Source organism: Mesoplodon mirus (genome assembly GCF_964341445.2).
Source record: "Mesoplodon mirus genome assembly, chromosome: 12".
Classification (NCBI taxonomy): domain Eukaryota; kingdom Metazoa; phylum Chordata; class Mammalia; order Artiodactyla; family Ziphiidae; genus Mesoplodon; species Mesoplodon mirus.
The window spans coordinates 104176572-104188574 of NC_138988.1; the positions used below are offsets into that span (position 1 = coordinate 104176572).

At 57.9% G+C, this 12003-nt stretch overlaps 1 protein-coding gene across 2 annotated transcripts in view; it reads right to left on the bottom strand.

The window, feature by feature from the left end:
* PSMG4 (proteasome assembly chaperone 4) overlaps window positions 1-12003 on the bottom strand; it is a 73314-nt gene that overhangs the window by 915 nt on the left and 60396 nt on the right. Inside the window, exons 4-6 of one of the 2 annotated variants that reach the window (XM_082637660.1) lie at window positions 4241-4428; window positions 3770-4071; window positions 2171-2246 (exon numbers count right to left, since the gene is read on the bottom strand). In XM_082637660.1, coding sequence (XP_082493786.1) covers window positions 2171-2246; window positions 3770-3943 — 250 coding nt within the window. In that variant the 5' untranslated portion in view covers window positions 3944-4071; window positions 4241-4428. Of the gene's footprint in view, window positions 1-2170; window positions 2247-3769; window positions 4189-4240; window positions 4429-12003 lie in introns of those variants that run through there. The other variant, XM_082637661.1, reaches the window with a different exon arrangement.

The following is a 12003-nucleotide window of genomic DNA, read 5'->3' on the forward strand; positions in this document are numbered from 1 at the left end:
AGTACCGGTACCGGTCCCGGTCCCCTCTTCCTCTTTCGGTGAAATAGCTCCTCCCTGGGCCCCATCCCACAGGGGGCGGGTGCAAGCCCCTCCTCCCCCCACCGAAGTCAGGGGCTACGTCAGTCCCATCGGCAAAGGCAAAGAGGTGGGGACGGGGGAGAGCCGGGGCAGTCGAGCCACAGCCGCTCAGCCTGCCCGCGTTCAGCGGCAGGAAAGTCCCCGGCCCCGGGGGCCACTGATTCCAGTCCCTCCGCGAGCCAAGAACCATCCCGCCTGCATGGTCCACCCGGCAGCCGCACCCTGCCCCCCAGAGCCACACAGGGCAACGGGTCCCCGTCCACACCGAAGCCCCCAGCGCCCCCAGGCCGTTCACCTCTTCCACACAAGACACTGTCTCGGGGCACCTGTCTCTTCTCAGCACCCACCCTCCAGACAACTAACGACGGTTAATGACGCATTTTCAACTGCAGGTGACCTCCGTGCGGAACGGTCCTCTGTGGCCTCAGCACACGTGTCGCCTGTCCCCCTGGGGTGCTGGCATCTCACCACGTGTGCCCGTCCGTCCCTGCTGGGCGGTGGCCGAGGGCTGCCAGGTTTGCCGATTCGGGCAGATGGGAGCCTCCATTAACGTCTGACTTTAGTTAAGCTACAAAGAATGTATTTTTTGGTCTGTGTTGTTTCAAATTATGCAGATTATAAATCGACGTAAACCACGTGAGAGAATGTTAAAAAGAGCCCCAACGTTTGCACAAAATGCCCCAAAAAAGAAAAAGAACCCTAGTTTTCGCACACAAACCGCTTCCAGGCCGCATCTCAAGGACACCGGGAGCCCACCTCACTTCACTGGAATAACCAGCTGATTCGTGGCTCATCAAACGAGCTCCCACCACCCTCCTCTCCTGGACTCTGTCCACACTGGGGGGACCCACTGGTCCCAGCTCCACAAACCAGCAGCCTCCCTCCCTCCTCCACCAGGCCCGGCACACGGGGCCTGCCTGCTGGGCGTGCGTCACCCCGAAACGCTGGCAAATACACAGTGAAGCAAAGGGGCATCAGGCCTCCCACCTGCTCTCACGTGGCTCACAAAAAACCAGCAGCTCGAACGTAGAGCAGGAGCGATAGCGCCTGGGGGGGGGGTGCGGGCGAAGGCTAGGCTGGAATCCTTTCTCTCTCTCCCGCGGCTTTTCTGTACATTTTAAATTGCTTCCTCGTAAGGAGTTACCAAAATAACTTACTAGTCAGGCTGCTCTAGCTTCAGGCTAAAGGAAAGGACAAGTGCGGTGGACGTCCCCGAGACGCAGCCGCCAGGTCTCCCGTCTCGTGCGACCTGTGGGCCACCTGTGCCAGCCCCGGCCCTCGACGTACTGGCGGTGCCTCCACCGCGTGGCCGCGCTGTCCGCGTGCGTCCCGGAGCGACGGACACACACATCCCAGCTCCCCGGAGATCAGGCTAACAGGACCATCAACACAACTGCAAAATAAGCTCCTCAAAATCAGGGCCCGGCCTCATCACCACACCCCAGCCGGGACCCGGGGCTCCGCATGTGCTTGGGACACTGTGAACACGAAGGCCAGATGGGGGGCAAGGCTGCCCTGCCGGTCGAGGTCCCCAGGCGCCTGGGACCACCCGGCGGTCATGGCTACCAGCTGGGGGCACCTTTACCTGAACCACCCGGGCATCTGCAGGACGCGTGTTTGGGGTGCAGGGGGCTGGAGCCCTCAACCTTGGGGCCCTGCCTGATGCCCTTTCAGGCCACCCTAGGCCGGGCCGTCACCCTTCTGAGCTCTGAGCGACATCACCTGCGGCGAAGGGCGGTCCCTCCTGCTCCGCAGGGCCCCACCGAACCCCCGGAGGCTAACTGGAGCCGCCGCCCACTAGGCACTGTGGGCATCACTCGCCCTCTCCTCCCACGAGGAGGAGGAGCAAGATCACCTGTCACTGGTCGGCCTGGATGGCAGCCAGGGCAACACGGGAGCCCGTGGGGAGCACAAGCCCCGAGCGGTGCTGGTACCAGGTCAGCCCCTGAGAAGCCCAGTGTACGAGGCCTTCCTTCCCGCAGAGACCGGGGGTCCGCCTCCCAGACAGTCTTCCTCCTCCAGTGACCGCCTCCCGGCTCCACCGAACGAGGTCCCCACCCAGGCACTCGGGCAGCTAAGCTGCAGGACCTACCTAAGCGCTGGGCGAGGCCGGTGGACGTCGTGTCGGACATGTCCCCAAGGAGAGCAGTGGACACAGGGATGGGGTCCTGCAAGGAAAACAAAGGCCCAACGCTCCTGATCACCTGAGCACCCAGGGTCCCACGGCCCCCCTTCCTGTCCCAGGCTGGCCTCCCCCTGCGGTGGGCCCGTGTCACCCTAGTTCGGCAGCCTCTCCTGGCAGCAGGCAGGCCTGCCCGGTGAAGGGCCGGAGCAGCCCAGAGGGGCGAGTGACTGCCAAGGCAGAGAGGCAGGGGCGCCCCAGCAGCTGACAGGGCCTGGAGGTCAGTGCAGGCTCTGGACTCTCGGAAGGTCTGAGCAAAGGGATGACGATACTGCAGCCCAGGGGGAACTGGCCGTAAGGCAGCGCCGAGGGCTGAGCCACGACCTCCAAAAGGTACGTCCAGGTCCTAACCCCTGGCACCTGTGCAGGTGACTTTATTTGGAAATAGGGCCTTTGCAGACGTAATTGAGATGTAAGTTAAGGTGAGAAGGACCCTTCATCTGGTAGGACTGGTGTCTTCAGAAGAAGGAAAGAGACAGAGGCACACAGAGAAGGCCTGTGACACTGGCAGCAGGACTGGGGGTGACGAGGCTGCCACCAGCGCCAGAAGCCCAGAGACAGAGGACGACTTCTCCCCCAGAGCCTCCAGGAGGAACCAGCCCTGCTGACACCTTGATTCAGACTTCTGGCCTCCAGATCTGGGAGGGAATCAGCCTGTTGTTTTCAACCACCCAGTCTGTGGCACTTTGCAACAACAGCTCTGAGAAACCTATAACGTGGCAAAAGGGACCTCAGACGCCACGAGAGATGCAGGTTTGGCCCAGGCAGCAGGTGAGAAGAGGCTGGATTCTGCAGGTTCTGCTGACAGCAGTGCCTGCTGCTTCACTGACACTGGGCGCGTGAAACGTGGGAGAGGGGATCCAAAGATGACCCCAAGGTTGGGACGGAGCTGCTGTAACAGAGAGGGGCTGGCTGCTGGAGGAGCAGGGCCGGAGCCTGACAGATGCCTATTACACCCTGATAGATGCCTATTACACCCGCCAGCGAGACATGGGAGGGGAGGGGAAGGGCGGGAACGAGGTCTGGGCCGGAAACGTAAATAAATGTGGTCAACACAGAGCCGGCAAGAAAAACGGGCAGATGCCACCCCCCAGGGCGAGTGTGAGCGGACAGCAGAGGTCCCACGAGGGAGCTCTGACACTCCAACCAGAAATGGAGGAGGACCAGCCGAGCGGCGGGACGCAGTTCTCCCCGGGTGGGTAGCGCAACCCTCCTCGACCCCGGTCCCGGGGAGCCCCAAGCGCCCCTCCCCGACCCAGGACAGCCCTGGGGGCCACCGAATCCGCGGTCTCCCCGGCGGGCACCTGGTGGGCACGGGGCGCGCGCCTGAGGCCCTCGGTCACCGTCCGGCCCCCACCGGCCCGGTCTCCGGGACCCCATCCCTCCCCCGCATCCCTAGCCCCCTCCGCCCCCTCCCGGACCCCGCGCCACTGCCCCTCCCCGCCTGCCCCTTCCCTCGCCCCCCGCCCCGGCCCCTCTACCCACCCATGGCCCTCCCGCCGCACTCACGTAGCGGGTGCACATGGCCACGGAGAGGTTGCGCAGGTGCGGCGTGGCCCCCACCCACAGGAAGAGCGAGTCCGTCAGCCGCATGACGTGGAAGTGGACGAGCTGCTCCCACAGCCTCGCGCTGAAGTTGTGCAGGGAGACGTTCCCCCGCGCAGCAGCCCCCGGCCCCTCCATGCCGCCCGGAGGCCCCGCCGCACGCGCCCGACCCGGTTCAGCCGCGCCGCCGCCGCCGCCAGACCCGAGCAGGCGAGCGCCGAGAGGTCGAGCGCGCCTTCGTTTTCGATCCCGAGGTGGGGCGGGGCCTGGGGCAGGGGCGGATCCCGGTGTGGGCGGGGCTTTCCGGGGAAGGGCGGTGCCCAGGTGGGACGCCGGGGGGCGGGTCCCAAGAGTGGGCGGGGGCGGGGCGGGGCGGGGGAGGGGGAGGGCCGGCGTCCTTGCGGACAGCAGTGTAGACTTGTGGGAGCGTCTTACCTGGTGGAGACGCGCCGCCCAGCAGAGGGCAGCGCTGTTCAGTCGGTGCCGCAAGTACTCAAGGCAGCCTCCTCCGTCCCTCGTGCTCGGTTAGATTTTCCAAAATCCTCCTGCTCCCAGCAGCCCCATAACAGCAGGAAGCCTTGAATGCAGCTAGCCGTGAGGATGGCAGCGATATTGGGGAAGCTCTAGAAAGGAAAATTGCATGGACTGAGCGGGGTGGGTTGGCACGCCTTTGGACCCAGACCCCCTGAGCTGATGTCCTGTACAAGCGTGGGCCTTGGCTAACCGTTCAACCCCTGAGACTCAGTCTCCCCATCTGCAAAGTGGAAGTAAGAACAGGTGCCTCTCAGAGGCGTGGGAAGCAGGTGAAAGGGGGCCACTGTCATCCCTGCTGGGGACCTTGACTTGTAGTCACTCTGGGACACTCGGAGTTGACATAGGAAGGCTTCAGTGTGTTGAGACAGAGTGTTTGTGGTAAACGCACACAGCGCCCGTTTTTGTCAGATTCTGTTACAACTGACTCTTGGGTTTTATGTCAGAGCTATCAGAGTTGTGCTTGTTAAATCTCTAGTAGATCTAAGTCGACTAAATTGACATTTAAGACAGTAAGTATTGTTAAAAGTTTGTTCCCTTTGCTAATTATCAATGATTCCATTATGTACTTAATTTTCAGGTCAATAGTTTCTAACAGCTTTATTAAGGTATAATTAACCTACAACAACTGCACAATTTAAAGTGTACGAACTGAAGTTGTGACACGTGTGTAACTCATGAAACCATCCCCACAATGAAGAGAATGTGCATATCCGTCACCCCCAGAGGCTTCCTCAAGCCCCTTGTAGCCCCTCTTGCCTCCCCCAAACACTGTGCTGTACTTGGTCACTAGTTTGCACTTTCTAGAGTTTTATGTAAATAGACCATACAGTAGGTATACTTTCTGGTCTGCCTCTTCACTCATCACAATTATTTTGAGATTCATCCAGGTTGTTGCATGTGTCAGTCGTTCCTTCCTTTGCATTGATGACCAGCGTTCTGCTGGGTGGGCGCACCACTGCTTGTTTATCCCTCACGTGGTGATGCCCATTGGGCTGTTTTCAGTTTGGGGATATTGCAGTCAAGCTGCCATGAACACGTGTGTACAAATCTCTATGAACATATGCTTTCATTTCTTGTAGTTAAAGACCTAGGAGTAGAATGGTTGTACCATGTGTAACTTTTTAAGAACCTGACAAGCTGTTTCCACAGTGACTGTACCCTTGTATGGTCCCATCAGCAGAGTGTGAGCTCTGGGTCCTCCACATCCTCAGCCAGGACCATATCAGCTGCTTGGTGTGGTCAGTCTTTTTCATTTTAGCCATTCTAAGGAGTATTTTAACATGATTTTGATTTGCATTTCCTTAATTATTCATGAACCTCAGTTTACACTTCACACCATACGCAAGAGTGAACTCAAAATGGTTCAGAGACCTAAACATGAAACCTAAAACTGTAAAACTTCCAGAAGAAAACGTAGGAGAAAAGTTTTGTGACCTTTAAACAGACAAAGATTTCACAATAAAACACCAAAAGCATGATCCATAAAAGAATAAATCGATGAACTGGACTGACGGAGCAGGTGATGTCACCCACACATCAACTCTAATACCCGCTAATGCTTTGTCCCCTTAGAAGACACACACCATTTTTTTCTTTTTTTTTCTTTTTTTTTTTGCTGTACGCAGGCCTCTCACTGCTGTGGCCTCTCCCATTGCGGAGCACAGGCTCCAGACGCGCAGGCTCAGCGGCCATGGCTCACGGACCCAGCCGCTCCGTGGCATGTGGGATCCTCCCGGACCGGGGCACGAACCTGTGTCCCCTGCATCAGCAGGCGGAGTCTCAACCACTGCACCACCAGGGAAGCCCCAAACACCATTTTTAAAACAGAGAGTTTCTCTCTAAAGAGTTTTGAAGAGCTGTCTTGGGAAACTAAGGCAACAAGCTAACATCCTGTTGCCCCCTGTTCTCCCCGACACCTGCCCAGCGCAAGTGGGAGCGTCCTCCTTTCTACTCCTCCGCAGGCTCAGATAACCGCTGGGGAAGCCACATGACCCAGCAGGTGGGGCTCACAACCTCCAGGCCCCCCATCATCAGCTGCCCCTCAACACACTGTCCTGTGGGCCCCAGGTTGCATCCTCTCATTTACCTTGAGGACTTTTCTCCTCAAGTCCTAACCCTAGCCCACATTCAGCTGATGCCCCAGCTTCTGAGTTTACAAAGAAAACAGAGGTCATCGGGCTTGATTTCCCCAAATCCTTGTCCCTCCTCTCAAACCCTTACCTTCATGTGACCCCACTCTTACCTCCTTCTCCCCCTCATTAAGCAGGAGATGCCCCTCCCCTTGTCCCAGGTTGATCTCTCCCCCTGTGCTCTGACCCTCTCCTCCACGTCCTCAGGAACCCACTCCATCAACCACACTGGCTTCTCCAAAGACTCTGGGATGGACTCTGAGATGTGCCACCCAGACCCCTTCAAGAAAGGACTGGTTGTCCCAGCTGCTGGCAACGCCATTAGCAGAGAGCCTTCCACTGGGGCCTCCTGCAGTGTCTGCACGCCCTCCCCAGGGCAGCCCACACCCAGTGACTGGCAGAGGCAGCTGTGTAAAGGCCAGGCCGTTTCAGCCCAGTGCAGGACAGCTGTGATGGGCCCTTTTTGCTCCACAGTGCCCACGGAGTCAGCTCAGGGTGTAAGGTGAGGGCGATACAAGGCTAGTAGTCACCCTACACAAAACATGTAAACACAAAACATGCAAGCTACAAGTGGATAGCAGTTGCATTACAGATTCACTCTGGCAGTGCACCCTGGTCGCAAAACATGGAGGATGGATGACCAGCAGTCACCCTGATCTTGTGGTCCCTTTGCTCAGTCTCTGGGAACCAAATAACTGAAGAGGTGACCAGGTCCCCTGCAACACACTGTGACCCCCAGCCCTTCCCCAAAGGGACCAGTGGCCATTTACTCAGGTACTGGTACACTCGGGAAAGAGGAAGACCCAGGCATTTCAAGGGTCAGAGCTGGCATTGAGATATGAGGACCAGAAGTGTCATCACTGTCCTCCTGCTAGTACGGGGGCCTACAGGGACCAGACAATAAGCAGAGTGCTGGCCAAGGGTCCACTAGGTCTGCAGACCCATCTGGGGCCATTCACCTGGTCCCTGAACATGTAATTGGGGTGGACGCACTTGGAAGTTGGCACGGCCCCCATACTGGGTCCTTGGCCTGGGGTAGGAGCTACCATAGTGGAGAACGCCAGGGGGGAGCCTGTGATACTGCCCCTCCTCAGCCAAGCAGTACTGCATCCAGAGGAGGCTGGAGCATTGTGGATCCAAAGGATGCAGTGGCGGTGGTCCTCATCCCTCTCTACTTCACCAGCTGAGGCTGGAAGACGGCGATGGACCACCATAAACTCAACCAAGAAGCAGTCCCAGTTCCAGCTGCCTCAGCAGCTGTGGTGTCTTTGCCAGAGCAGAATAATAAGTCTTCAGGTACATGGCAGGTGGACCAGGATTTGGGAAATGCATTCTTTTCTCTTCCGATCAGAAAAGAGGAGCAGAAACAGTCTGCACTGACATGGATGGATGACAATATTCGTTTATATGAACAGTACTCACAGCCCAAGGCTGTGTTAGCGCTCCACCCCCTGACAAAATGTAGTCTGAAGAGCTACACTGTCTGTAGACATTCCACATGATATCACACTGATGTATTACATCATTGTCACCTCTGTTTCACCAATGCCCTGTCGTCCTCAGCTCACACTTATGGCTGTATGCAGGATCCCATAAAAATAGCTGAAGAATGGGGTAAAAGCCTGAGCTTGGTTTTTGGACGGGTCAATGCAAGCTACAAATGGACGGCAGTTGCATCACAGATTCACTCTGGCAGTGCACTGGCCATCTACTGTGTGTCGACAGAGCAGTAGCCCAAGGTTAGGGTATACACAGACTCACGGGCAACGGCCAGTGGCCTGGCTGGGCTGGTCAAGGACCTGTAGGAAGAAAGACTGGAAGATGGAGGGCAAGGAAGTCTGGGGAAGAGGCATGTGGATGGACTGTCCATGAGGTGTGGAGATCACTGTAGCATGTGCTATCACCCAGCAGAGAACGTCCACCACAGGCAACAAATTTATCAACTCAGTGACCAAAGGACTCCATCACTTGATGTTGGTCGGCCCTGTGTGCCACCACCCAGGGCTGGCACAAAGGGCCAAGAACAAAATAGCCGCCACGGCAGCAGAGATGGGGGTTCTGCAAAGAGCGAGCAGCACGGAATCCCACTGCCCAAGGTCGATCCTGCAACTGTGCCACCAGACGTCCGACTGGCCAGGAGACCCAGGCCCCAGCTCTCCTCTGGCGCTGCTCCCCAAGGGTGGGAGCAGGGTGCTGGTGACGGGCTCCTTCCACCCAGAGGCGCCAGTGATTTGTTCTCATGGGGGCCACATCCCAGGTACAGGTTTGCCCTCCTGTCCGCAGGGCCTCAGAGAGCTCCGCCATCCAAGTGCTTACAGAGTGTGCCCTCTGTGTGGCATTCCACGTAACGTCACTGAGACAGTGAAAGAGGTGGGAGAGTGGACCCAGACCCACGGGAGCCGCTGGTCTCATCACCCTCTGCCACCCACAAGCTGCCGCCCACCGAAGAAAGATGCTCAGAGATGGTGAGGGTGGGGAGCCATCCCCCAGGACACCCTACGCAACTTGAACCGAAGTGCTTCCCATGGTGCCATGTCCCCAAGAGGAAGACGTCTTGAGCCAAGGACGCCAGGGGTGGCAGCGGGAGCAGCCGCACTCACCATCCTCCCAGAAATCCATCTAGGGGACGGTGCTCCCCAAACCGTCACTCACCGCAGGATCAGAGCCCCCAGGGGACATGGCAGGAGTCCGCTAAGCCATTGCTATGTGTGGCTGTCACTAGCGCTTTGGGATTCTTGTGTCCAGAGCCCCGCAAGTCTCGAAGCAGAGGCAGCGTCCCAGCAGTGAGGTGCACCCTGATGTCAGGAGGAGGTTAGGGCTATTGTCACCCCTAGGGGTAGGGAGGAAAATGTCCTGCTCCTGGGTGACCTACTTGCGAGTCATTTGGTATCCCCTGCCCAGTTGTGACAGTAAGTGGACCAAAAAGCACCTCTGGCCTAAGGGCAGATCCCCCTTCCAGGAAAGAACTGTCACTGGGCCCTGGGGTCTGGGACCTTCAAGTGTCACCCCTCTTGATTACCTCAGCTGCTGAGAGCCTCCTTGCCCAGAGGTCTTTCCCGGGGGCTCTACAGCCATTTTAGCTCCGGAGCCCCCCATGGGGTTGTTGCCAAGCTGGGTCCTTGGACCCTTTAATCTCTTAATCAATAGAAATTGATAAGAGGCCAGACGGGAAATTCAGGCAAGGCTTTAATTGGACTCTTGCTACAGTGCAAGTTAACGAAAAGAAGAAACAGGTGCCCTTGCTTGCTCCCTAAGTGGGGGCGAGCTGTCCCTTAAACAGGCTAAAGGGTGGAGGTGGGTCAGCGGGTCGGGCTGGAGGCGTGTCTTAGTGTCACCCCCTTGGTGATGCCGTGTGCAGGGGGCACGCGCAGGACCCTGCCCTTGCTCCCGGCACCTCAGAAGTGGCAGCTGGTTTGTGGTCTCTTTGTGTCTTGTTGTCCATAACTTGCCCCAGCTGCGTATGCGTGCAGTTGCCTTTAGTCCCTTATACTTTCTATTCTGTTGCTCAAGGAGACGTTTGTCCAGGTGCCAGCTCTGCAGCAAAGGGCCCCAGTTCCCAGGGTCAGTGGAGGCTTTGGGGTCCACACCGTCCTGCTCCCTTTCCCAGGCCCATCCTCTCCCTCCTTCCATGGGTGTGCATTCCCAGCGTCCTCTCTCATCAACATTCAGACTAAGCTCTCTGAATTTGCTTTCTGCAGAACCCAGCCCGGGATAGCTCCTTCGGGGGCCTGCCCTCATCTCACTTGGCACTTTCCCTGGGCAGTTACATCCATGGACCTCATCCTGCTCATCACCCACTCTCCAAAGTGTGAACCTGCAGGCAGCCTCGCTCTGCTTCGAGCCGCACGCATGCCTCCCGGCCAGCACCTCCTAACCGTGCCCAAGCACCTGGACCCATCATCTCCGCCATCCGCTGCCCCCGCCCCCAGCCCTCTCCCTCCTGTCATCCCGACATTGGTGAATGCACACCTGTCCCCCCCTTTCCCCACACAAACTCAGGAATCCTATTTCTGCAAACAGTGCGGGCGTCACCCCCGCCCCCTCCGGCCCTTGCCCTGCCCGCCCTGCCCTCCGTCCTGGCACAGACCCTGCCCGTCTGTCGCCTGGGCGGCTGCTGTCGCGTTCCGACTGGCTTCCCTGCCGCCTGCTTCACCGGCTCCCAATTTGTCTTTCTCACCGAGCGAACGAATGAATGGATGGAGAGATGGACTGAGTGACTAAACCTGCCCACGTCACTTCCCCTAACTGTTCTTCAGCGGTGTTCAGACCTAACACCTTTGCAGACATCAAGGCCCCTCACCTCCTGACTTGATGCCCTGCTGACACCAAGCTCCACGAGGCGGCCAGAACCCACCGCCTCCGTTTGCCCTGTGCGCCACTGCACGCCGTGCCCCTGCCCGCCCCAGCTTTCCTGCAGGGGAAACCCCGGAGGTTTGCCCCGACTCTGCCCCTTAAGGAAGGCTTCCCCGCCTCGGGCAGACGGGCTGCAGCTTCTCCTGGCCTGCCTTTTTACTGCCCACAGAGCAATCGTTTCATGCAGTGGCCTTTTTCATGCCCATCTTCCTTCTCAGGAAGCTCCTTAGGGGCAGCTACGGGGTCTCTCATCTTCCAAGCGGTAGCCAGCAGGGGCCCTGCCGGTCACAGGCAAAGCAAATACTGATTGAGCGGTTGAGTGAGGAAATGCTGGAAGAATAAACAGAGAACTTCTCAAGGCTGCAGGCCCCAGGCCTGGCCCGCTGCTCCTTAGCCCTGGGCCCCTCTGCTAGGCCTGTTACCTGAGCTGTAAATGGAGAAGATTGGCTTGGATTATCTCTAGGGCGCCTTCTAGGGCTAATACCCTGTGAAGATCAGATAAGAATGCAGACCGGTAACCAGATCCTTCCATTCCAACCGGACCAGGAGGGTGTAATTCCACAGGGGACCACAGGGTGGCAGGTGGGAAGGAGGCGGGCTCCATGCAGAGTGGCCTTGGCTTTGCAAAGCCATGGGGAGGGCCTGAGTTCCTCCCCTCAACTCCGGGAACTCTGTCAGGGCCGGGCTTTTCTCTAAACTGTGCAATTTTAGAACACTCACATCTCCGTGAGGGCCAATATTTTCTCTAAACTCTGCAATTTTAGAACACTCAGATGAAACAGCAGTTTCTGTTTCCCAGGTAGCCGTGGCCCACAGATGCAAAGGCCCAGCAGGAGGCTGTGAAAGAGGCCAGCCTACCAGCTGTCTGCTTGAAGAGACGAAGGGGCCCCGGTGTTCTGACTCATCCCTCTCTTCTTTCTGCCACCGGGTTGTGAGCTTTGGTGTGAATTTCATTCATCAAGAACCAAGAACTACAGGGTTTAGATGATGGATAAGAGAACTGCCCGTGGGGAGGACACCTGTCAGCTTCCTACCAAGTGAGGAAGGGTGAGTCCTGGGTTCGTGATGTGCCCACCTGGAGATGCAGCTGCCCCCGGGCACGTGCCCAGTGAGTCACAAGAACATCGAGGATGTTTACAGCATCACAGGAGTCTCTCACGAGATCCTTGGGCCTTTAATCCA